This window comes from Medicago sativa, chromosome 4 (genome assembly GCF_051527215.1).
Source record: "Medicago sativa cultivar Bolivia chromosome 4, Bolivia_mono, whole genome shotgun sequence".
NCBI lineage: Eukaryota > Viridiplantae > Streptophyta > Magnoliopsida > Fabales > Fabaceae > Medicago > Medicago sativa.
In genome coordinates, this window is record NC_140752.1 from 59,105,133 (window position 1) to 59,131,636 (window position 26,504).

At 32.2% G+C, this 26,504-nt stretch overlaps 3 protein-coding genes, 1 long non-coding RNA gene, 1 other non-coding gene and 1 pseudogene across 5 annotated transcripts; 4 read left to right on the forward strand and 2 right to left on the reverse strand.

Annotated features, from left to right (window-relative positions):
* The first annotated feature begins 5,873 nt into the window (after window positions 1-5,873).
* LOC146930262 (pectinesterase/pectinesterase inhibitor PPE8B pseudogene) lies at window positions 5,874-6,986 on the forward strand (annotated as a pseudogene).
* A 1,468-nt stretch (window positions 6,987-8,454) lies between these two features.
* Window positions 8,455-9,068, forward strand: LOC146930263 (uncharacterized). The gene is made up of 2 exons (XM_085701849.1): window positions 8,455-8,669; window positions 8,764-9,068. The coding sequence occupies exons 1-2, from the start codon at window positions 8,587-8,589 to the stop codon at window positions 8,888-8,890; spliced, it is 210 nt and encodes a 69-aa protein (XP_085557975.1). The 5' UTR covers window positions 8,455-8,586; the 3' UTR covers window positions 8,891-9,068.
* Window positions 9,069-12,503: 3,435 nt separating this feature from the next.
* On the forward strand, window positions 12,504-17,311 carry ACD1 (Pheophorbide a oxygenase family protein with Rieske 2Fe-2S domain-containing protein). The gene is made up of 7 exons (XM_085701848.1): window positions 12,504-13,025; window positions 13,553-13,788; window positions 14,108-14,234; window positions 15,584-15,720; window positions 16,051-16,210; window positions 16,483-16,758; window positions 16,866-17,311. Exons 1-7 carry the CDS (start codon window positions 12,600-12,602, stop codon window positions 17,118-17,120), a joined length of 1,617 nt encoding a protein of 538 aa, XP_085557974.1. The 5' UTR covers window positions 12,504-12,599; the 3' UTR covers window positions 17,121-17,311.
* LOC146930265 (uncharacterized) lies at window positions 12,510-13,655 on the reverse strand. The gene is made up of 2 exons (XR_015006319.1): window positions 13,527-13,655; window positions 12,510-13,210 (listed from the first exon to the last, which is right to left on the reverse strand). It is a non-coding gene; the product is annotated as an uncharacterized LOC146930265 (long non-coding RNA).
* A 1,670-nt stretch (window positions 17,312-18,981) lies between the features above and the next one.
* Window positions 18,982-22,276, forward strand: RPL9 (ribosomal protein L9). Its single transcript, XM_085701850.1, has 6 exons — window positions 18,982-19,173; window positions 19,264-19,391; window positions 20,049-20,094; window positions 20,438-20,535; window positions 20,615-20,662; window positions 21,822-22,276. Exons 1-6 carry the CDS (start codon window positions 19,033-19,035, stop codon window positions 21,940-21,942), a joined length of 582 nt encoding a protein of 193 aa, XP_085557976.1. The 5' UTR covers window positions 18,982-19,032; the 3' UTR covers window positions 21,943-22,276.
* Window positions 22,277-23,067: 791 nt separating this feature from the next.
* Window positions 23,068-23,140, reverse strand: TRNAV-UAC (transfer RNA valine (anticodon UAC)). Its single transcript has one exon. It is a non-coding gene; the product is annotated as a tRNA-Val (tRNA).
* Between the last annotated feature and the right edge of the window lie 3,364 nt (window positions 23,141-26,504).

Genomic DNA, 26,504 nt, shown 5'->3' on the forward strand with positions numbered 1-26,504 from the left:
ATCAAATTTTTCTTTTGTGTTTTTTTATGATTTCGGCGTTTGAGTGCGGCGTTGTGTTGTTCGTCGTCTTCTGAGGCGTTGTTTAATTTTGCGTCTTGTTACGGTGTTTGTTTGGTTCATATTGAAAAATCAGCTTTTATCAACCAAATGATTTAGACATCAACGTTGCAGATCCGAAAGCATGTGTATTCTAGTGATTTAGATTTTATCATATTATTTGTTGGCATTTTACCATTGTATGTCATTAACTTGGATGATGTGAGTTTGTTCGCAGATCTTATATTAATAATAATAATAATAATAATTAGAAAATGTTATACAATGGAAATATTATCTTTACCCTTGACTCCCTAATCGACACCTCGCTTAAATAAGGGTATTTTGTGTCCAAAATTTACTTTTTGTAATTAAAAGATGGTATATAACTACACACGCTTTTTACTAACTTTTTCGCACTTTTATCAATGTTCAAGACAAAATGTTAAGTCAATCAACTTTTTTCTTTTCTTACAAACTTTTTGACAATATCTCTACTCTCTACACTCCACGTTGTTTTCAAATTTCTCACATTTTCTTTTCTGGTGGCATTTAGTCTGGGAATGGGGAGTTCTTTCCCACCATGGGAAAGTGCCCTTTTCCAGGACACCTGTCGCTGTCGGTGGGTAACCACCTTTGGAAAAAAAAAATTGAAATTAGTTTTTTAATGTTGTTTTTATTTTATCCCGTACACCTCCCCACTTACTATTGCGTCACCTGAATTTCTCTAATTTTCCAGAACATGTATTATCTAATTTCTCTTATTTTCTACCGCTGAAATCGAAAAACCCAAGGAAAAAAAGCTTAATCTTTAAAACTGAAGTATACTATCTTCTCTTCATTTCCATAACACGTATAAGTTAACTCATAAAAATCTAAGAACTTCATCCAAAAATATTCCAAAACCTAGATTTCATTATTTTGTTTCTCTCTTTCTCTCTTATACAAGCCACAACCTAATTTTCATCTTTATTCTTCGGATCTGGAAATGAATTTTTGAAGGAGGAAGAAATAAGAAATGCATGAATTAAAGTTGCATCTCAGATCTAGAATTTTCAATGACGTATTTCAAATTTAGAAGTAGATTTGATGTGATGCCATGAATAGTTTTGATTTAAGCTCTTCCTTTGTATAACATCTGAATCGGTTTTGGAGTGTGAAAGGGAAAAGTATAGGATGATTTTGATTGTGCTTGGGTATGTGGAGAAAGAGTAGTATATAATGATTTTTGAGGGTAACAGTGATGGTTAGGTTAATCAAAGGGATAAGTGTGAAGCATGAGAACACATGATGTGAATGGGAGAGAAGAGGACTTAAAGCATTCACAATCATTAAAATACATTTATTCAGTCTCCCTTAAACAAAAAAATGAATTTAATTTCTTTTTTTTTTAATAAAGGTATGAAGATCTGGGAATTTAGTTTCTCCCTTAAACATTTATTCGATTTTTTTTTCCTTCAATTTTATGTAAAAAAGATAACAATATTAGCTTTTTAAAACTTAAAGATTAAAATAGAAAGAAAAAAAGACTAAACTGTCAATTGAAAATTTGAGATAAGCCCGTAATTTACTATGAATTGATGGGGTCACTATTTTTTGTTTGATAATTGCCATCAAAAGGTTGTTGCCATTAACAAGACAACAATCTGGACCGTTGGAATATAAAAAAAAATATCTACGGTTCTAATTTAACTTTCTCATCATGGGAAACAACTTCCCTTTCCCATACTAAACCCCGCATTCTCTTCTATCATTCTTTTAAACTACTCCCTCCGTTTCAAAATACATGTCCAATTTTTGCAATGTGCACTATTCATTTGACTTACTTTGACCATATTTTTTAACTAATGTATAAATACAAATATTGGCATGCAAGATGTTGTTTGATTTGTCTCGACAAATATTTTCAAAATATTAAATTTTTATAATTTTTTACTTTAGATAATTAAAGATATTAGCGGTCAAAATTGTGCATTGACATATGTGAAGTGGTTGACTTGGACATGTATTTTGAAACGGAGGGAGTACTTTCTTTCCTCATTTCAAGTTTCATTATTCATTTTGTATTTTCTTTCTCTCATTAACACACGTATCTAATATTTTTTTAATTAGTACATGTATCTATATTTTACTCATATATCAATATGGATATCTATTTTTTTTTTAATTTATGCATGTGTCTGTATTTTTACTCATGTATTAACATAGATGCCTAATTTTTTTAAGTAATACACATGTCTATATTTTTACTCATATATCAACATAGGTGCCTTTTTTTTAATTTATACATGTGTATGTAATTTTACTCAAATATCAACATGAATGCCTAATTTTTTTAATTTGTAAACATGTATATATTTTTACTCATATATCAACACATGTTTCTAATTGTAACAAAAAAAAAACACAGGTTCCTAATTTTTTAAATTTATACATGTGTCTATATTTTTACTCATATATCAACACGATTACCTTTTTTTTTTAATTTATACACGTGCCTATATTTTTACTCATATATCAATACATGTATCTAAATTTTATAATTTATACACATGTCTATATTTTTACTCATATATCAACACATGTAACTAATTTTTTGAATTTATGCATGTGTCCATATTTTTACTGATATATTCACACGGGTACCTAATTTTTTTAATTTATACACGTGCCTATATTTTTACTCATATTTCAATATGGATGTCTAATTTTTTTAATGTATACCCGTGTCCATATTTTTACTCGTATATTAACACGGGTGTCTATTTTTTTTAATTTATACGCGTGTCTATATTTTTACTCATATATCAACATGGATGCTTAATTTTTTTAATTTATACACATGTATATATTTTTACTCATATATCAACGCGGGTGTCTAATTTTTTTAATTTATACATGTGTCTATATTTTTAATCATATATAATTAATGGTACCTAATATTTTTTAATTTATACATGTATCTATATTTTTATCCATATATCAAAACGAGCGCCTACAAAAATTATAAAATTATAACAACTTACAATACATTATATTGTATATAAATTTTAACTGGAAATTTAACTAATTGAGTATTTCAAACTGGAAAAAAAAAAGAGCGCAGCGCGCTCACACGTGCGTATGCACGAGTATCCCGCTAGTTCACCCTTTACGTTTTTAGCGATGTTGATCATGTTATTATATCTCATGTATGCTATCAATTTGAATGAATGAATATCGTTTTGTTTTTGTGAGAAATAAAAATTTCTCAACAAAAATATTCTCCCCTTAATTGCAATATAACAAGTAATTGAAGTAGCTTCAGACTAACTCATTTACCGTTTTAGTTATTTTAAAGTGGAAGAATTAAGATTATGCTCTAGATACTCTCTATTATGCAGAACAATTCATACTATGCTCTAGATACTCTCTATTATGCAGAATATAACAATATTGGACTGGGAGCTAGAGTGCAAAATCGAGTCCAGTGGCAGGGTTACCATATCTTTAATGAGTCCAGCCAAGCTATTAACTTCACTGTTGCCATATTAATTTCAGGAGATCAATGGTTGAATGCAACTGATGTCTCATACACATCTGGATTTTGTGATCTTTATGCCATCACAGATAAATAATAATATTAATTATTATTGTATTTATAAAATAAGTGTAGAAACATTATATGTAGTGTGCTTTTCATTGTAATTAATCTTTACTTTATCATATAATTAATGAATAGTGTGCTTTTCATTGTAGAACATTATATGTAGTGTGCAATATTTTATTGTTTATATTAAAATATATTTAAGGTTCTATTACAATTTTATAAAATCAACAAGAATATAAATTAAGTATTTTCTTTCAACAATCTATCTCATATGAAAATGAGAAGTGATAATTATTTAAGGTTTTGATTCTTTGTCTCTCATATCTTATATTTATTGTTTTTCATGACATATCCACAAAAATCCATCACTTGCTACTGCATTTATAAGAAAATATACACATGATTGTTTTCTCAATGTACTAGGGAGTTCAAGCTTGTGTGTGCGAGTGAGTGCATACATGCGCGTGCGCGTGCGTGCATGTGTGTGGTGTGTGTTATTTCATTTTTTGTTGATGAGTAGTTTGTGTCAAAATTGATTCAAAGATATAATGAATTATTGTTTTTATTTCTATATATGATACTACAATTTTACAAATATTAATCATTTAGATAATTAATTTTAGGGTTAATCGTGTTTTACCCCATGTAATATAGGGTACTTTTGGTTTTGCCCATTGTAAAAATCAAAATATTTTAACGTGTGGAAATTCCATGTACTCTCTATATAATGCTTGCTAAACACTCACTAGCATATCATCCATTTGCATGCTAAACACTCACTAGCTTATCATCCATTTGTTTGATCGGTTTAGATAAAGAATTTCATTGCAATGACATTTTATGCTACTATTCATGCTTACCTTATAATGGTTATGTTGGTCTTACCTTGTGGAATTGCCTCCGACCTCAATGTGGGAATCAAGTTCCTAAGTGTTCCTCCTTCGGAATTTCTTGTTTCTCTAGAAGAAGTAGGTCAAATTTTACGTGACATTTCATCAACTTTTTTCTAATGAGTTCAACACCAAGGGCATTCGACCATGTCTTGATTTTATAGACTTATCATTGGAACAACTTAGCTGATGTTTGTCTGCTATTGAGAGTCCTCCAGGTACTTCCCTTATTCAATATTACTTGTTAGTGAAAAAAAAATGTGATGTTAGTTTATTGCTCGAAAATAATCATACCACTATTTAAATTTTATATGAACATATAGCATGTACTAATTTTGATGAAAAGAGTTGTTTCTTCAATATTAAGTTACTGTTAGATGGATGTATTTCAATTATATAGGTTAAAGTGAATCTCATGGTTGCTAATCTCATTGAAGTTGATCAAAGGAAGAGTTATGGATTTAAAGTTAAAACTTAAGTGATGTGGTACATCTTATGTTTTTTAGTACAATTTAAAAGTGTTTTGACAATAATATGAACTGTTTTTTTTTAGGGGAATATGAACTTCTAATACAATAGAACAATCATTTGTTAAAAAAAAAAATAGAACAATCATTATTGTCCAATGTTTTAAAACCCGACCCGGTCAATAGAATAATATGAAATTCATATATTTAATATATATACAAATATAATAAATTACCTAAAATTAACAATCTTCAACTAGTTAGATAATTTCAGTATTTTAATAATTAAAGAAAATAGTTGATTTAATATAGCTTAAGAATGCTTAAATTTAATTCATCAATCTTTACCTTTTTGTACGAAATAAAATTCATCATTCTTTAGATGATTTATTGCAATTACTATTTTATTTATTTTTTTTGTTATTCATAAAATTTATTGCAGTTACTGATATAGAGACTTTGTAGTTGAATTTATTGCATGATAGGTTTTGTTACGAAAAAAAATGCATGACAAATATGTTGTTTCTCATCACAGCTTACAGTTATTATTTAGTTATATAAAATTTAAATGCAACTGCATCACAGAAGTTTCTTTTGCCGAGTGGTAAAGTAATTTATCAAGATGATGTGAGTCCCTGGTTCGAATCCCTCCTAATGAAAAAGATCTAGACTTTTTGTAATTTTACTGTAGCGCCAAAAAAGTTATAATGCATGTTGATTTACTTTAATTAAAAAAAATATTGCTAATTTATATGCGTGTTAACATAAAATAAATTGTAGGCAAGCATATTGGTAGTGGGGATTTGGAGTTAGATGTTAGGACATGGCTTAGCGCCATAATTGCCCATGCCAACACATGCAAGGACCAGATTGAAGGCGCGGACGCAACCAATGGATAAAGTGACCATTCTGGTGAATGACATTCTTACTTCCCAAGTTAAGGTGTCTCATCAAGGTCCACTTCCCATTTCACTTGCAAAGGATACATATGAGATTCACGCTGCTGCAAATGTCGTTGTCGCCAAGGATGGTACTGGCAACATCACTACGGTGACCGCGGTAGTTTCCGCAGCACCTGAAAATAGTTTGGAACAGTATATAATACATGTTAAATAGGGAGTGTACTAAGAAAAAGTAATTATTAATAAGAATAAGATTAACTTAATGATGATTGGAAATGGCATGGATGCCAACATCATCACCGGCAACCTAAGCACGGCACAAAAAAATATGTCTACATATGCTACAACAACATTTAGTGTCTTTGGTATCAGGTTTATAGCAAAGGACATCCCTTCCCAAAATACAGCAGGGACAGTTAACCATCAAGCTGTTGCTTTAAAGTCGGATTCAGATTTATCTGTCTTTTACAGGTGTGGGATTTCCGGTTACCAAGACAGTCTGCTTGTCAGCTCCAATCGCCAATTCTACGCGTATTGCAAGATCAGCGGCACCGTTGATTTTATTTTTGGATATGGCGCAACAGTATTTCAACACTGTCAAATACTGGTAAAAAAGGGTCTGCCAACAGACACGAATACCACCGCAGCTCAGGGGGGAGCGTACGCACCTAGCGCAGTATTTGGGTTTACACTCTAATTCTGCAACATTTCAGCCGATCACGACCTCCTTCCCTTTCTTAAAACCACCAAGACATACCTTGGAAGACCGTGGAAACCTTACTCAAAGGCAATTTTCATGCAGTCTATCTTAGGTGATCTATTGAATCCTGAAGGGTGGTCTAGGTGGAATAATTCGGATTATGCCCTAGATACTTTGTACTATGCAGCGTATAACAATACTGGACCGGAAGCTAGAGTGGAAAACCGAGTCAAGTGGCAGGGCTTCCATATCTTTAATGAGTCCAACCAAACGATTAACTTTACTGTTGCCAGATTAATTTCTGGAGATCAATGGTTGAATGCAACCGGTGTCCCATACACATTAGGATTTTGAGATCTTTATGGCACCATATAGAAATAATAGTAATTATATTATATTATTCAAAAAACACATATTGTAATTTATCATTACTTGATCATACAGTACAATAAATGAATAAATGAGTTGGTTTGGTAGTTGTTATCTCTTTTGAATTGATTTTTTTTTTTTTTGTTACAAGGAGACAAGCATAGATCTCTTTTGAATTGATTGTTACAACAAAAAAAACTCTCTTAAATTGATTAAATAGTAGTATATAGAGAGGACATATCTAGTGAGAATGCCTTCTTTATATGAGAATGGTGAGAATACTTCTTAACCATCAGATCTAAAATAAATGGTTAAGATTAAAAAAGTCCATTTAAGAAACACATGTATCTCTCCCTACTACATTATTTCTAATAAACCCATTTTTATCTTTTCATCTTCCTCAACCCACAATAAAATAATTGAATATGTTCTTGAGAAAAACTTTCATCATAGTGCTTGCTAGTATCGATCCACCATTAACGTGTGGCTGATGTTTATTTGATAAGCTGTAAATTGGTTTGTCAATTTCAATCCTATATATCCATTTTTTAATTTAATTGCTATTAAGGTTACAACAACGATCCAGCCATCACTCTATATGATAAAAATTGAAACTTGGTTTGTTTTCAAGATTGGTTATTTTTAACACTTTTATTGATTTGTTATACAAATCGAAACCTGTAAAAAAAATGAAACCATTAAAACATTACATTCAAACTCACGTACACCAAATTCTCACCGTTGCTCATAAATTGATTTAGCCGTGTTCTTCATAAATAAAGGCCGCACTGGTGTTTTCTTTCAATTGGAACCTCCATGATGAAAAAAGAAAAAAAAAACCCAAATTTCAAAATTAATTCTACACTTGTGGAGTTCATATTGAAATCGCAAATCTGAAGTTCATTTCAAACATGATATCACTTGATTGAAGTTGATTTAAAAAAAAAAACAAAAACCCCCAATTCACATCCCAAACACAGATAGAAGTTGTTTTGAAGATTGAAGCACTCAATTGATGTTGATTTGTAACGTATATAACGAGGAGAGAAGGAGGCAGATTCTTCAGATCTGATGAGATGTTACGTGTCGGATCTGCAAATTCTGGGCTCTATAGATCAATAGGAAGGGGTGAAGAACAACATGATCAACCATGGATAGCGAATGTTTCTGGTGCTGCAAAATCAATTGAAAGAAATGGTGGATCAAAGGAATGATGAGATGAATATGGGTGAGAATTGGGTGTGCGTGTGTTTTGATGTGATGTTTTAATCTTAACCGTTCATTTTTTATTTAATGATTGAGATTTATTCTCATCATTCTCACATAAGATACTCATTCTCATGTGGTACATCCTCAGTATATAGATACAATTGTACAATTCTAATAATGGAGCGGGTCGGGTCGGGTCGGTCTAAGTTAGCCTATAATCCTTTGCTTTATGGAACCGATACTGAACCCAAAGAAAACCCGGTCCATTCTCAATCTCCAAATCAATGGAACATAGAAGAGAGAAAAAGAGCTAAATCTTCTATGGGTTCTTCCAGAACGTAACTTTGAAACAAACGATTTTCAAAACATTAGTATAAAATTAACACTCAAAAAATCAATTTAGGGTTTGTGAATTTTCGCATCAATGTCACGAAGACGAAATTTAGTAGTTGCTGCTGGATTACTTGCTTTTGCTTCAGCAGGAATGGCTTTTCCTTTCTACATGGCGTAAGTTAAATTCGTTTTCATTCGCAATTTTGATTTTTTATATGTTGATGAATTTGATTTTGAATTGATAATTTGCAATTTTTGGGATTTTTAGTTCGTCGAAGAAACCGGTAATTGATCCAACAAAGCCACTTTCACCACAAGCTACATTTCGAGGACCTTATATTAATACTGGGTCACGTGATATTGGTCCTGATTATGAAACTTATAAGAAGAAGTGAATGAATTTGGCCCTAATTGTGATCAAGTTCATGTTTTCTTTATTGGTTTTTGTAATTTTGAATTTTAAGTCTTGCAACTAAGTTAGAGTATAGGTGGTTGATTAATCTGTAATCTGTATGGTTTATTTCGCAAACGATGATTTTTTTTAATAAAAAGAAGATGATTGTTGTTATTTAATTACGTCTCGTATATATGTTAAATGAGTTTGGATCTCACTTTCAAAAGTTATGGAAATGGCTCTGTATGGTCTTAAACAAGCTCGTCTCTTTGTAACTTTTGTATTTATGATTATGTATTATATTAGAACCCTAGCACTTTGTTCTTACTTCCTGCGCTTCTTTGTAGATTCATTTGTTAACAATATTGGTTTGTAAATGAATACTGTATTGCTTGTCCAAATAGTATAAGTTGTCTGGCAACCTGAGCGGCTGAGCCTATGGCAATGCAATGTGAAGGGTTCCTCTGCATTTGCATCTATGTTCGTATCATAGATGAATTTAACATTGTGAACAAGTTGACCCCTGAAGTGTTTACAAGGCATCGGATTAACCAAGATAAGTGTTGATGCTGATTGTTTTACAAATGGTTTTATTGTCTGGGGAGTGATTTTTAGAGATTATGCAAGGGATGTGTTTGCTGAAGCCACCAAACTTGAAAAGATTGAAGCGTTTCTCACCCTTCCATTGGCATTAAGGCTTAGGTGGTGCCTACAACGGGTTAAGGAGGAAGACATGGCTAACTTGAGAATTGAATGTGAGTGATTCTGAATGGAGTACTAAGTTAGTAGAGATAGATTTTTTGAATGTGAGTGATTCTGAATGGAGTTACTAAGTTAGTAGAGATCAATTTTGTTAATATTAGACTGCATTGATCTGCTCATTCAATAAGAAAAGACTAGAGTTAGTAGTATTAGAATTTAGAAGGGAAAAATGTTGTGGCATGGCATGTGGCTCATGCTCTAGATTGGTCTATAGTTCTGTTGCTGACCTAGTTTATCAAGTTTATTGTAATGATCTTTCAATCTAATGAAACTGGATTTCCTGTAAAAGAAATGTGTAGTTTGAGTTCAGGTTTGTATATTTGATTCTATACAAGCAATTTGAGAGGATTGTGTGACTGTGATTAAGATTATTAAGATTGTGTGACCTCTGGCCATGAATTGGTGTGAATAGGTCCTTTGTTATGAGCTGGGCTCAGGAAAGTCCAGGGGTCCAGTCTGCAGAAACCCTTGGCCCTGACGTGTCCACAAGGCAACTAGAGTCAAAATCGGAGACCCTTTGCCCTGAGATTTACCGACATACGGGTTGATGCAGGCTGTTTTACAAATGTTTGCATTGGTTGGGGAATGATTTCTAGCGATTGGGCTGGTACCTACAGTGGGTTAAGGAGGAGGACTTGGCTAATTTGAGAAGTGTATGTGAGTCTGAATTGAGTTACCAAGATAGTTGAGATAGATTTTGTTATATTGGACTATTAATCTGCTTAGTGAATTAGAAAATACTAGAGTTAGTAGCATTAGAACAGGAAAATATGTTGTGGCTCATGCTCTAGTTGGTGTAGCTGGTAATGTAGGAAGTAGAGATTAGTCTAGCTCTGTTCATGACCAAGTTTATCCAGTTTATTGTAATGATCTTTCAATCTATTCATGAAACTATATTTACTGTGAAAAAATGTGTAGTTTGAGTTCAGGTTTGTCAATTTGATTCTATGCTAGCAATTTGTGAGAATTGTGTGACTCTGATTAAGATTCTTAAGATTGTGTGACCTTTGACCATGAATTGGTGTGAATAGGTCCTCTGTTATGAGCTGTGCTCGGGAAAGTCCCGGGTCCAGTCTGCAGAAATTCAGACCTGAAATGGGTAAATGCTTCAGTGTCGGGGGCTGAGACGCGTGCCACTGAAGGAATTGGCCGAATATGTACGGTCACTCACACGGTCCTTGCGAGTTGCGACTAACATAAGGAGGCTTACACTTCATGGTTGAAATTTTTGGACTGGACTAACTGCAGTAACTATGTGTGAAAAGCCAAAGGAGAGGATGACGAAGACAATTTCTAAACTGTTGGCATAACTTTTTCTATTATCATATAACATCAGAGGAAATAAAATACCATGTCATTTGAAATAAAAGTTTCCCCAATCCAACATTAGTCATCTAGTTGTCTAGATCTGATTTTCATGATCAATTTCTGGCCATGATTATAGTATAAGAGATGTGCCTAGAATTGTACTAGTAATTGATTTGGGTTAAACGCAATTTCGACTATGTATCTCTTGTATGAGGCAAGCATATAAATGTATCCTTGCATGTGCTTCGCTTTAGAGATTGGTTTTTACCAATAGTTGTGGAGATTGTAATATTGAGACTAGTTTTATAAAATTTATTAGTTAGCTTTAGAGATGAGTTATTTATTTGAGACCTTTCTTAGTCATTTTTTTTTTTTGGTAATGAGACTTGTGTTCTAGAACTTTTTAGCTCACCTTACAAATATTTTGCTTTTCACGTTCACGTTCCCATGCAAGATTAGATTATGTTGTGATTACCAAAATCACCATCATGTTTATAAGAACTCAATTCTATTATGAAACAAGGAAAAGAAAAAGACCTTGATTTTCGAAGTTTGTGCAATAAGCACATGTAGGTAGGTATGAAACCTTGATCACTAAATACCTGTAGCGGCGTTACAAAGTGGAATCAAACTTGAACATGAATAGTGCCTCACAAGTCACAACCACAACTTGCGGTGCCAACAGTTTCACGAGTGCATGACACATTCAAGAAATCAATTAGAGTTTTCAAAAAATAATTAACATTATTACAAGTGGTGAAAATTTACACGAGAAGATTTCAGGAGATTGAGACATATTGTCTTAAAAAGGTATGAACAATTTAGTCAAAAAACAAAGGTAAGAATCACTATATGAAATTTACATGCAACTACAAGGTTTCAACTTCGAACACAGGTATGAACATTATCGGTTGAACTAAGTCTTACGGACTGAAGTACAAATAATAACATATACTAAAGCCACGTTTATATGACACTACAAGCCATGGTTTGGTTGTTCCCACTGTTTTTCTCCAAAATAAACTATCTAGATGACTAGATTATGCAAGTGTTAACGTGTTGGGTTGTACAAGTAGATACTCGATACCTCCAAACCCCTGGTCCACAAGTACCAAAAATGTATGTATTACTTGTCAATACCTATATCAACCTTTGAACACTCTTCAAACTTGTGTGGACGTTCCTCATTACGCCACATTTGTCTTTCATTTTATTTTCTAGAAAAGCTAAAATAAAATTGAAATTTGCCACCAAATTAGATTGAAACATTACAACAAAATTTGACAATATTTTCACTCATTGTTTCCAGTAAATTACCTATAACCACAGTTTTATGTTTCCATGGATTGTAATTAGTAGCTCTAAATGATCTTAATACAAAAGTTTAACCTCAATTAATCAACATTAACAACTGCTCTTACAGTAATTGATTCATTGAACAGAAAAATTAGACAGACAAAAACTGATCCGACAGTGACATTGTTGAACAAACATTTGTCTGAAATCTAAAAAGACATAAATAAAATGAGAAACATTAGAAACTTGCACGACTCAAACAATTCTTGTTCTTATATATAAACTTCTCCCATTGTTAAAAAAACTCAACTTTAAACAAAAAAAAAAAAAAAAAAACACCATTGATGGCACTTTCACCCACACTTTCATCTTTAGCAACACTTTCATCACCAAGAAATAAACCTCCAAAACCGTTTCTCTTTTCATCCTTCACAAAAAAGTCACAATTTTTAACAAATTCAACAAGACCCAGAAGCAAAAAAAACCTTTTAGTAACAGTTAGAAGTGTTGCAGCACCACCCACAAAAACTGAATCGTACCCAGAAGCTGAAAAGAACGAAATAGATGAAGAATTTGAAGATGAGAGTTCTTCATCGAAGTTTTCATGGAGAGATCATTGGTACCCAGTTTCTTTGATTGAAGATCTGGATCCTAGTTTGCCTACGCCGTTTCAGCTTCTGGGTCGTGAAATTGTGCTTTGGTTTGATAAGGCTAATTCTCAATGGGTTGCTTTTGATGATAAATGTCCTCATCGTCTTGCTCCTTTGTCCGTAAGTGTAGTTTTTTGTTGTTGAAGATTGAATTGAGGGAAATTTAATTAAGCCATGTTTGGATAAACGGCTTAATTAAGCATTTATAGTGTATAAGTGTTTATGTATAAGTTATTTCTATAACAAAAGATAAAATAAGCTCAATTTGTTTTCATATAAACGATAAGCTATTTTCATAAGCTATCCTGAAACAAATGAAAATAAGTTGAAATCAGCTTATAAACATGTCACGAGCTATTTACAGAAGCTCTTAGCCTATGTTTGGTATCACATATGTCAGAATCACGATGGCCCACCTTGCTTCTACAAAGTCACGGTAGGTCACTGATTCTGGCATACCTGACACCAAACATAACTTACTTATAACAGTTGATGAGCTCAAATTCCATAAGCTCTTACAAGTGTTTGTGCCAGTAGATGAGCTCAAATAAGTGATTTTTCATAAGCTTTTACAAGTGTTTATCCCAATAGATGAGCTTAAATAAGTCAATGTAAACTGACCTTTATGATTTGGTTGGTTTTTGCAGGAAGGAAGGATAGATGAACGTGGAAACTTGCAGTGTTCTTATCATGGATGGTCTTTTGATGGACGTGGAAGTTGTACTGTGATCCCCCAGGCTTCACCTGAAGGTCCGGAAGCGCGTGCTGTTGGATCTCCTAGAGCTTGTGCTACTAGGTTTCCTACCTTGGTGTCTCAGGGATTGCTCTTTGTTTGGCCTGATGAGAATGGTTGGGAGAAAGCAAATGCATCTAAACCTCCAATGTAATGATTTGTTTAATTATATATTTAGTCTAATTAATAATATTTGTTAATTTGTTTATCTTGTTGTAACTGATGCAATGAGTGTGACTCAGCTAGTCAATCAGTGCTTAAGCTACAACTTAAGCACCTGAGTTGATATAAGTCCATAATAGGTTTAATGATCTAAATTTACGAAAATATTTCGAGCTAAATACCCTAATTACGGTGGTTTCTTAGAAAAGTTGTTGTGATTGGGCCACTTAAAAATGTTATCTTATAGTATTAAAGAGTGTTTGTTGTACACTTTTATTGATCTGTTTGGTAAAATTTTGTATGTTAGGTTGCCTGATGACTTTGTAAAACCAGAGTTTGCGACGGTGAACATTCAGCGCGATCTTTTCTACGGCTATGATACTCTCATGGAGAATGTTTCTGATCCTTCTCACATTGATTTTGCTCATCACAAGGTACTAATGACACACTTCGACTTGACTTTATGGTGTGCTGGTTATTTTATATTCAAACAGTGTGCTTGTTGATAATATTTTATTAAGATATTATTGTAAGTGGAATTTGTTGAATTAAATATACTAAGTGATGTTGATGTGGTCCAAAGATTGTGAAGAGAGGGCCTTTTGGTTTGTTCCATTTTTATATATTTTCACTCACTGAAACTGCTGCTTGCTCAGCATATTTTATATATCTTCACTCACTAATATTATATTGCAATCAAGAATTTAGTCAAGGACAGTGCTTTTTTAGGTTTAGAAACTAGTTGCTTGTAATTAATTGTTTTTTATTTCATTTATTCCAAATTATTTAAATTTAATCACTTAAGATTGGACCTTTTTAACAAAACAAAAGGGAAATTGATAAGTACCCAACCACCCGGGAAACCCTCCCTTAAAAGCTAGACATCAAGAAGGAAGAAACTCCACCCCCAAACATCCCAGGAGAGCCGATGTCCCAGTGGCTGCTCTCTATGATACCTTACTTGGTCTTTCCGGTCAGCGCCTTCATAGGGAGCCCTTTCTAAGACACTGAAAACCAAGATCTTATACCAATTTATAAGTACCCAAGCACTTGAGGAACTCTTCCTTAAAAGCTAGCTATCAAGGGGAAAAACCAAGCAACATAAATACACCATCGAGCATTCCATACAGGGACGGATGCATATTGTTACATGTGCAGGCTTGTGCCTACACAAAATTTAGAAACACTTTTTTTAGTAGTATAATGTACCAATAGTTGACGTTATGACTACGTAGCTCACACTTATCACAAATTATTTCTCTCTTGGTCCACGCCTATCATCATATATCTCAAATCCTTTCTTAATAATATGAATATTATAAAAAATTGGATGCGAAATCGAGTGAGAGATGACAAGTTAAATGATTGTTTAGTTATTTATATAGAGAAACATATTTTTATTGATATTCAAAATGAGATATCATTCAAAATTTACATAATATAAAAAATTGGTACCCTCACTATTCAAAAATCCTGGATCCGTCGCTGATTCCATACTACTTGATGTTTGAGAGGAGGTGCAAGCAGAAAAACAGTGAGGCGGTATAGGAGATGGGTGGGTGCAATTTTGTTGTACAATCATATTGTGTCTTAATGATTTATGGTGCACAGTCAATTTCCCTTTTGGATTTGCTAAATTTAGATTGATTGTCAATGTTTGTCTATCATTTTGCATATTAGTATGTGTTATTAAGACACTATCAAGATAAGAAGTTGAAATTATTTAGTATTATTTGTTAGGGTTATTTAAATCACTAACATAAATATGATTTCCACTCCATAGGTTACAGGAAGGAGAGACAGAGCCAAGCCTCTTCCATTCAAGATGGATTCACGTGGTTCATGGGGCTTTTCAGGAGCTAATGAAGGGAACCCGCGGATCAGTTCCAAATTTATTGCACCATGTTATTATATTAACAAGTAAGCCAGTGGCCTTTGCATGAAAGTACTTTTCATACGAATTCTGGTTTCATTTTCCCATTTTACATTATTTGATGCCATCTTAAATGATGAGTAACTTAATATGAATTATGTACTTGTTCATGGCCATAAAAGAATAGTTTTAATTTTTAATTGAAAAAGGACGGTATCTACCTCGATATTTGGATGATTGCGGCATCATGCGGCTAACTGTGTCTTGTTTGTATGCTATATTTCAAGATGCATTTCAAAAGATATTACCTAGCCTTGTCACTGTTTTCTTTCCATTTGTTGGTTCTGGCTCAGTAAATTAAGAACTATTTTTTTCAGGATTGAGATCGATACCAAACTCCCCGTGGTTGGTGACCAGAAATGGGTAATATGGATATGTTCCTTCAATGTCCCCATGGCACCTGGTAAGACTCGCTCCATCGTTTGCAGTGCCCGAAATTTCTTCCAGCTCACGGTGCCAGGGCCTGCCTGGTGGCAAGTAAGATTTCTATATTCAATGCTTTTGTTTCCATTCTCTGCTATAAAACCACGTGAATGTTTCATTGACAGAAATTAAGATATAATTTTAGCAAACCTTGACAGAAATTATTTGCTGTTATCATTGAAGAATGTTATGTTTCTTTCTATGAAACCATTTTATTCGGAAGATTTTTAAACAAATTGGAATTCTTGAACCTCTAACATCGACTTCTAGGATAAAATATTTCCAGGAACAAGCAAATCCTAACGATTTTCTTGTTCATGTCTCAGGTGGTTCCTAGATGGTATGAACATTGGACTTCAAACAAGGTATATGACGGTGACATGATTGTACTTCAAGGTCAAGAGAAAATCTTTCTCGCAGAAACCGAGAATGGCGGTGACATTAACAAACAGTACACAAGCCTCACCTTCACACCAACACAGGCCGATCGCTTTGTGTTGGCATTTAGAAATTGGCTGAGGCGACACGGCAATGGCCAACCTGAATGGTTCGGCAAGAGCAGCAGCCAGCCATTGCCTTCAACCGTACTATCAAAACGTCAGGTATAGCAATTTGATTAAGTTATTTCATTATGAACCGTTTTCCATTGTCTACAAAACCAAGAATAAAACACAACTTTGATGATCTTTTGTGTTTGTTTTTCATGTAGATGTTGGATAGATTTGAACAGCACACACTAAAGTGTTCAGCTTGTAAAGGAGCTTATGAGGGATTCCAAACATGGCAGAAAATCCTGACTGGTGCAACAGTTGTGTTTTGCGCGACTTCTGGTATTCCATCAGATACTCAGCTGCGCATAGTTTTGGCTGCACTTGCGCTTGTCAGCGCAGCCTTAGCTTTTTCCATAAACCAACTAAAAAACAATTTTGTTTTCGTCGATTACGTGCACGCTGAAATCGATTAAACGTGTTATTACTCCAAAGGTTTTATTACTAGTTGCAAATTGTAAATGTTAGAGATGAGGACAAATAACCACGTACGTGTATATATATTTTCATCAACAGAGTTTAGATCTACCTTGATGTTAATGTTAACATGTGTGTAACAATGTGACATTAGGCTACAAATACACAATATGAAACTTATTTTTTCATAGATCACAGATGATTATTTCGAAGGTCTTAATCGTGACACAATTAACATCAATCTTTAAGTGACACAATTAACATCAATCTTTAAGTATGTTTAGAATATGAAAAACGTCTTAAATCTGAGTTTTAATTTTTTTTATACACAAATAACAAATCCAGTGCAATGTTATTTGTGTATAAAAAAAATTAAAACTCAGATCTGTGTCAACTGCAGTTGATTCATATATATTACCCCACTTTTATAACTACATTTTATAATTTATTTATGATACAACATTTAAATTGTGCTACTTCTATGCAATTATTTGTTTTTTTTTTAATCTTTCTGTAATGCTCTTGATGATTTTTAATTCATTTCTATCTACATCTCTATGCTATTAATTATTTATAATTTTATTCTAGGGTATAGAGTTTAATGAATTTGATAAAGATGTGATATATGATAGAATATTATGATGTTGATTTATTCATTTAACTGATTCTATTTAGTGGGATAAGAATTAGAGTATGTTTGATTTTGTGGTAAAAAAAATTGATTTTGAGTGAATTGATTATGTAAAATTGATTATGACAAAAGTTGATTTGAAGGCAAAATAATTTATGTTTGGATACATTCATGTAAATAAAATGTAGTTGAATAATAAATTTGAACATAAAAATCAATTGTAGAATTAGAAGCTTACTATTTATAACTTTTAAGTAAGATCAATTCTAGAGGCAAAATCAACTATACTTTAGAATCATTTTTGCATAGCTAAAATCAATTTTGACTCCTCCAAAATGAAACTAAACATGTACACTCTTGTACTTTAATCTCAATGCAATAAACAATGATGAATTATTTTTTTAATCCAGCGGAAAGAAAAGACAGAAAAGAGGAAAACTAAGCAACTTTTTGCCTAAACATCTCATAGACATCAACAATGCACGAGAGTCAACTCTGTCATATGAGAATTCTACAACTTCATGATGTCGACATTCTTTGCACCAAATTTGGTCAACCAATCAACACACTCGTTGTCTTATCTTATATGATAGTATTCAAGGAAACAAACCAAGGAAGAGGGATGAACTTCGTAACGAGAGAAATTAAACTTACATAAAGGTGGAAATCGTCATATTGAACATCAGTCATCAATTCTAATGTTGACTCTCAGATTCTACAATACTCCCTCCATCCCATATTAGATGACCTAGTTGACTCCAATACACGTACCAATGCTTTTTTTTTTTTTTGATACCTTCAATTCTCTACTAAAAAAAATTATGAAAATTTAATATTTTAAAAATATTCATCGAGACGAATCCAACAATATCTTACATGATATTATTTATCTTTGTGAATTAGTAGAAAAATATGGTCAAAGTATGTTAAGTCAATATTGTTTTTTGTTGAGGGACGGAGAGAGTAATATATAACCAAAATCCCAAAGCAATCGATTTTTTTTTTCTTCCAAACCAATGTGAGTTCAATAAACAAATTAGATGAGAAACTATAAAATCTAGATAAATCGTGAATCCAACCAAATTCTAAACTCATTCCTCGGAAATTGACAATTAAAAATTAATTAACTTTTAAAAAAAAAATAATTACCTTTTTTGTAAAAAAAATAAAAAATAATAACCTTTTTACGTTATATCCACTATTTTTCGATGTTCGCTTGAAGAAGAGATAAGAGACGAAAAACAAAACACAGTTTGAGCGGTTGTGTTAACAAAACAACAATGGCATCATCATCAACATTATCTTCTTCACTTCCATTGCAACACAGTTTCACCGCTAACTTGAACAGTTCTTCTCAATTTTCCAACAAAACTTCAAGGTTCTTAATTTTCGCTCAAAAGAAGACAAAGAAAACCCGAAAGGTTAGTTACTTACATCAACATTGTTTTTCTCTCTTATTTGATATATTTTTTATTTGTATTGAGTTTTTTTGTTCTATTTTGTGAAATTAGATTATATTGAAGGAAGATATTGTTGATGTTGGAAAGAAAGGTGAACTTCTTGATGTCAAGGCTGGATTTTTCAGAAATTATTTGTTTCCAAGTGGCAAAGCTCAGATTGCAACTGCTGATTTGCTTAAGTAATGTTCAATTTTTTATATCATCTAATCCTTACTTAAGTTTTTGTAATTTTAATTTACATTAGTAGTAGGTTACTTTGGATAAATTACTAGAAGCAGAGACACCAGACACGACACTGACACGTGTACAACACTGACATGTAGACAGTAGACACTCTTAATAATTTAAGAAAGTAGAAGTGATTGAATTCAACATGTGTAAGTGTTGTGTCGTTGACCGAGTATCCACCTTTGATCTGAAGTTCAGTGCTACATAGGTTACTAGCGGTAGTGAAGGGTATATACTATAGGTTATTGAAATATCATCAAGAATAAACTTTGTCAACAAAAACACCAAATTCTCTTAAGAGTTTCTAATTAGAATAATACATTAAGATTATGTAGAACCAACACTTCATATTGAAGGTGTGTCTGGTATCCAACACGCGTTGGTCTTTGACATCGAGACATGGGTTTACATTCAATCATTCTATTTTCTCAAATTAGTACTGATGTTGATGTGTCAGTGTTGTGTTTGGTATTCGTGTTTGTGTTATGGTTTCATTACGTTAAGCATTACATTTAGAAAGAAAAAAAACTTGTTTGGCACGGTTTTGAGTTGTGTTTCCCTTGCATTGATTGTCTTTGGACCTTTTCATTTTAACCTTCTCTTTCCAGGGAATTGAAGATAGAGGAAGAAAGAATTGAGGCTGAGAAACAACGGGTAATTTTTCGCTGATCTCTTATCATTTCTTTGGTAAAATTTGCCTTATGATAATGTTTAGTTAAAATTGTGATAAGCTGATAAGTGATTAAGAGTGTTAGAGTTCAAGAGGAAAGGAATATTAATATGTTCTGCTGCTAGTTCTAAACAACCTTGCATGTAAAGCTATAAGCTCAAAACAATGATATTCTCCTGATTTTGAATTCACTTTTTAATATCTGATTATCTGCAGTTTAGGAAATTTTACGACTTTCAAACTTACTTATAAAATATTTTAGTGAAGTTTTTACCCCTAGGTGTATTTGAAGACATATCAGACTATCTAAGTTTTACATTTCTATAGGTAAAAGAAGAGGCACTGCAACTTGCTCAAATTTTGGAATCAGTTGGGGCTTTCAAGGTGAAGCGTAAAGGTGGTAAAGGAAAACAAATCTTCGGAAGGTATACGTTCTACCCAATTACGAGGTTTCACTTTGTGCCATGTATGTATGATTGTGCCTAATCTTTGGTTTCTGTTTAGTGTTACGGCTCAAGATCTTGTTGACATTATCAAGGCACAGCTTCAAAGGTACCATTCATCTTTCTGATGCACATAAACATTTTCTTTGTTAGCATTATAAATCTTACATTATTTAATATTGTCCTATAAGTTATAACATTCCTGTTTATACCTTTCTAATAATTGGGACAACAAAACACATTTCAGTATGCTATTTTGTTCCAAATAGCTATATGCTTAATGCAGTTTATTGTTATTTTTTTTTTTTTTTCTGGCTTTGGAGCCTTTCAATTTTGAAGAAAGGTTCATATTGATTTTGCCACAATAATGAAAGATTCTTTTCGATTGAGTTTTCGATATAATTTATCAATGGAAGCTAACCAAATCACTATAATATTAATAGGTTCTACCAATACCTGATATATCCTTTAGAGAAATTCCTTTTAGTTTGAATGGAATTGTCATAACGTTTAGTCTGTTAATATTCAATGTGCATTTCAGTAATAACTACAATGTTATTTTACTCTTTCCTGCTTATCCTTATCGATTGATAGCACCATGATTATCAGTATCTTGCGTTAGATTTGAGTCGTATCTCGTTTTGAATAAGATTGAACCCACCCGATATGAATCCCTAGTGTGTATCGACTTTGTACACGAATTCCATCTTATATCCTAATTCATTATGATGAATTTCGTTTCACTATAATGAATCTCAATTCATTGTAATGAATTACTACCTAAAATTAGTGTAGCTAGGCATTTTTTGTCAACTTTGTATAGCTGGCCATTGTCTTTTGTAGTTTGATGTATGACTTGAATCTTGAATTATTGAGGTTCGTATATGATGCTGTGACTTATTTTTACATAAAAATGTCATACTTTTATGGTAATGTATCTTATATTTATAATAAGATTTGATTCACGATTAGGAAAATAGATCGTTTTGTTCACGACTGGAATCTCAATTTACTAATCATAGTTAACACATAATACCACAAAGGAAAACTTTATAGGTGCAAGATATCCTTCCATGATTCTGTAGATTCATTTGGATGTGTTCAGTGTTGTATGCAATTTTCTAAAAGCTAGAAGAAATTTGGAAGACACTTTAGAAATTCTTCAAACTAGATCTCTGACGATTTATATTTCTAGTTCAGTTAGTCTCAGTTCACATGTGTTTTGTAGTCTGATTAATTGTTTTTGATTTTCTATGATTCATTTCTAGGGAGGTGGACAAGAGAATTGTTGAACTTCCTGAGATCAGGGAAACAGGAGAATATATTGCAGAGTTAAAACTTCACCCTGAGGTCACAGCTAAAGTGAAAGTGAATGTATTGGCTAACTGAGCACTAATATGTTTCAAAATTCCATATGCTAAATGCACAATTGGGAGTCACAGAATTGCATAAGTTGAAGGTGCATCACCATCTTTTGAGTTATGATGATAAATATTCAGTATTCATTCAAGCTTGACACAGTAGTTTTTGTAACTATGGCCCATGGCTCGGACGAGACGACGAGGGAATCTTAATGGACACTTTCTCAGATGTGTGGGCATTGTTGGTTATTTTAACATTTTTGTTTGTCTTTTGGTATCCCCTCCTTGAATGTGTATTCAGTTTTCAGGACAATGTAATGTTGTACTTAATGTTTATGATGGTAATATTTTTTTTTTGGCAATTCATTGACATGATGTGCAAGTAAAATGAACCTCTAATTTTTTGAGTATGTCTTAGTTCACTGATCAAATATTTTCAAAATTAAGGGTGAAAGCCTTTGAAATCAATATTTTTGGCCTTAGTTGTATTAACATTGACTAAAACATGCTTAAGATGTTACTAACGGGTGTTGGGTTTAGTGGAAAGGACTAGACCTTCACAATGTGGTGAATCAAGGTTTGAATATCAATCGGAAGAGGTATCTACATTTAATGTCCGACACGTGTCAAATAAGATTACCTCGGTGGAGTGTCAAATAAGATTACCTCGGTGAAGGGAACCTATGAAAAACTAAAAGAAAAACATGCTTAAGATGTTGTCCAAAACATATTGGTTAAGATTAACATTGATTAAGAGTGTTTTGTTTAACCATTCAAAGAGCTTAATCTTTTGTTGAATTGAAGTGAAGCTTCAAAATGTAGCTTCACACTCCCACCATATATTGACACATTTGCTAAGGTAGATATTTTATGTTGTAGATATTCATATACTGGAGAATTCTTTGAACTTGTGTTTTTCCTTAACTATTTATTTCAGCAATGATGGTCCTGTGTAATTTTAGTGTTGGGTTTTTCATATACTACAATAGATCTTGTTATAGCTTCCTTTAATTGGTAATTGGTTTTGAGCAGTGTTTAGAACGAAAAGTGCAAGAGATTAAGATCGTTATCCATAATTTTGAATAAGAAAATTGAATGTTGAATGAAACGTAACACAAAAACAAGAAATTGTGAGAAGAAAAAAAAATTTACATGTTGCTGCCCAGGATCGAACTGGAGACCTTCAGTGTGTAAGACTGACGTGATAACCACTACACCACAGCAACTGCTGTTGAGAGTATTCTCTATCGTTAACTACTAGTTCTTTTATTTGCAACGATTCAACAATTTTTTTACTCAACTTTTATTTTCAATTTAAGTACACTCTCCATAAAGTTTTCTTTGAAGGAAGTACACTCTTCATAAAGTTTTATTTTTATCAAAAAATGAAATGCTCCCCATAAAGTATTTATTTACATGGTCAAGCACTTTCTTTATAATTCGTTATTTTATAATATTAGAAATTAAATCAGTGGTGACGAAACCAGATACTCATGGTCATGGGAAACAAAGAAAAAAACCACATAATCATGATAAAGGTGTACACGAAAAAATATATTTCATTATCTAAAAATCTGAATTCAACGCTAATCTTAATATCCCAAGCAGAAAATATTCGAGTATATCCTCATCGTTTATGAATTATGAAACATACATGTATTGTGTCTGGTTATCACTGCTGTTTCTTTTCAAAGGTCATTCTTTTTTCTCTTATTGAAACATAATTATTTTATGAAAGATTTGTCATGGAATAATTACTTTTTCCAATTTGAATAGTAATTATTTTAAGTTTAGTAGAATCCATAAATCTTAAACCCATATCTTTTTATCCTAGTTTTTGATTTATCTATGGAACACACCCAAGAGCTAGCACTCCGATGTATTTTTTTTTTTTTTTTTAAATGATGTAGTCCTATTTTGAGATTCGAGGGAGGAATTTAATAGGTGATTGGAGACTTGAAGACAAGTCTTAGAAACGTATGACTTCCGCCTAAGTAGAAGTAAGATAGAGTATATAGAATGTAATTTAGTGAAAGGTCTAGTAGTTCTATCTTAGAGGTGAAAGTTGAAGATCATATTATACTATAAGTTGCACAATTTAAATACCTTGGGTTCATAGTATAAAACGGCGAGGAACTACCCCAAAGAAACTATTAGAAAATATTTAAAACTTAATGAGTTGAACCGAAATATGGTATATAATAGAACATTATGACACAATTTAATCTTCATAGCCAATCTCATTCAGTAGAAATATGTTTGGTTTTTAATGTTGTAGAATCTATAAATCTTTGAATGAAGATTATTATCAATAATTTTTTTAGCAAAACTCATTATATTTAAACTCTAAACAAGAATAATTTTAGGCCAAATACCTCTCTGGGTCCTTTAAGTTTCACGTTTGTAACAGATAGATCCTTTAAGTTTCAAAGGTTACGGATAGGTCCTTTAAGTTTCTAAGGTTTCAGATAGGTCCTTAACGGAGATTGATAGAAAGGACCTATTTGAAACAAACTCAAAACTTAAAGGACCTATCTGAAACCTTAGAAACTTAAAGGTTCTATCTGTAACCTTTGAAACTTAAAGGACCTATCTGTTACAAACGTGAAACTTAAAGGACCCAGAGAGGTATTTGGCCATAATTTTACTTGCTATACTTTTAGGCTTCTCATTAGAGACCATTTTCTCATGATTCACTTTAACAAATTCACAAAATGAAAAGCTATGACCAATGTTATGCCTTTTTTTTTTTTTTTTTTTTCTACAATCAATCTTATGACTTTGAGAACAAAGAATTGTTATATTTTCATATTCAACAATATTTCAAACTCAATAGAAATCAAACGAAAACCGTAACAAAAAACAACAAATCAAACATTTTATAAGATGATGACCAAAACCACATGTCTCCGGCGAGGAAAGGAAAACAACTTATTTCTCTTTAATATAGCTAAATTATTTTTTATTAATCTTTGAATTATGGGCTAAACATTGACTATATGATTTTAATAAAGTTGTTAATTAATTTATTGAATTAAGAAAATTGCCAATGCCATTGCTGAATTTTCAGGCTAATACAGCGCACTAGCTAAAGCTCCGTCTAGTTACAACTTAATCCCAATTAATGGTTTGTAAGTTGTAACATAACTAGATATCTCAACATGTATTTATTCTCTTATTTTAAATAAAATGCGTTAAGCTAGTTTCCCTTAAAAAAATTGTAATATAACTACGCACGTCATTTATTTGTTTGCAATTGTATACATTGATTGATTGATATTGTAAAAACTTTGTATACCGTCAATTTGTTAGGAATCACGAACACATTGATTAGTCAAAAGTTTTTAATGCGATATTTAAGTTACGAGTCTCTACCATTTAATAAACTAGTTTTTTGAGTTAAGATCTCCTCATAAACTTAATGGAAAATGCTACTTCTCAAGAAAAATAGCTTCAAGAATTTTTCAAGAAATAGTTGGCAAATTTTAATTGGATGATTTATTTGTACACTTCCTATTTTTCAGTCACATCTCCTTGAATTGTGGCAAATAGTGCATTGTGATTGGCTATTCTTTATTCTTGAAGAATTCTTGATGTTATTTTTCTAGAGATATATCATTGCTCAAACTTAATAGTATCTAGCTAGTTAAAATCTATAAACTTTCATTATAGTTTTCACCCATTCTTATATGCGGGTATCAGCTAGTTTATTTCGCTCTTTGCTAAACACTTGCTGTATTTTTCTGATATCTTAGGTGGTACATCTTGTGCCATCAAGATAGTCCACTGTTTCGTGTTAATATATCATTTTGATTTCATAAAAAAAAAAAAAAGACTTAATATCTAGCTAACACAATGATAAACAAATTAATCTAATATCAAAATATACTTTGCATTAAAAAATTACACTTGACAATGTCTAATAAAAACTAACCTCATATCAAATATTTCAATAGTGGTTCTTAGAAAGAAAGAAAGAAAAAAAACTATCTACATTTTGCACCACAAAACTGGAAAAGCTAACCAAACCAAACAAGTGAAAGTAGATTAACTTTAGGTAGCCACATTCTAACCAAACTAAGAAACACCACTAATTAAATCAAATAAAATAAAAAGAAGGCAAAGTAGATCCAAATTTATTCATCCGTCACGGCATGCCAAACTCCAAGTGGGTAACTTAATAATGAATGAATGGTTTGGTTAATTATGACATTTGGGTCAACACACTCTATACTAACTATAGAGATTAATTAAGCAAGCTAAGCAATTGATTTAATGAGTGTAATGAAAATAGAATTAAAAAACCGGCCAATGCCTACATTTTTTTGGGGTTACAAACTTACAAAGTAGGGACAAGAAAGCCACATAGTAAACCAACTCATGCATTTGAGGCATTTGTCTCTATCAACAAACTGTGAACCAACACACACTTCTCGTCCAACCGAAAGGGATAATAACAACTATACATAGATAACACAATGCATATACTTGACTAACTTTAGTTCAATTAATTTCCTACTCCACAACTGAATAGTTACAACAACCATATTCCAACTGTGTAGTTAAAAATATGTTTTGTTTTTAATAATC

Coding starts and splice junctions, on each gene's coding strand:
- RPL9 (XM_085701850.1), top strand. CDS start 19,033: ATGGCATCATCATCAACATTATCTTCTTCACTTCCATTGCAACACAGT. Junction 19,392..20,048: donor GCAACTGCTGATTTGCTTAA/GTAATGTTCAAT, acceptor TTCTCTTTCCAG/GGAATTGAAGATAGAGGAAG. Junction 20,663..21,821: donor ATCAAGGCACAGCTTCAAAG/GTACCATTCATC, acceptor ATTCATTTCTAG/GGAGGTGGACAAGAGAATTG.
- LOC146930263 (XM_085701849.1), top strand. CDS start 8,587: ATGTCACGAAGACGAAATTTAGTAGTTGCTGCTGGATTACTTGCTTTT. Junction 8,670..8,763: donor GCTTTTCCTTTCTACATGGC/GTAAGTTAAATT, acceptor TGGGATTTTTAG/TTCGTCGAAGAAACCGGTAA.
- ACD1 (XM_085701848.1), top strand. CDS start 12,600: ATGGCACTTTCACCCACACTTTCATCTTTAGCAACACTTTCATCACCA. Junction 13,026..13,552: donor ATCGTCTTGCTCCTTTGTCC/GTAAGTGTAGTT, acceptor TGGTTTTTGCAG/GAAGGAAGGATAGATGAACG. Junction 16,211..16,482: donor CAGGGCCTGCCTGGTGGCAA/GTAAGATTTCTA, acceptor TTCATGTCTCAG/GTGGTTCCTAGATGGTATGA.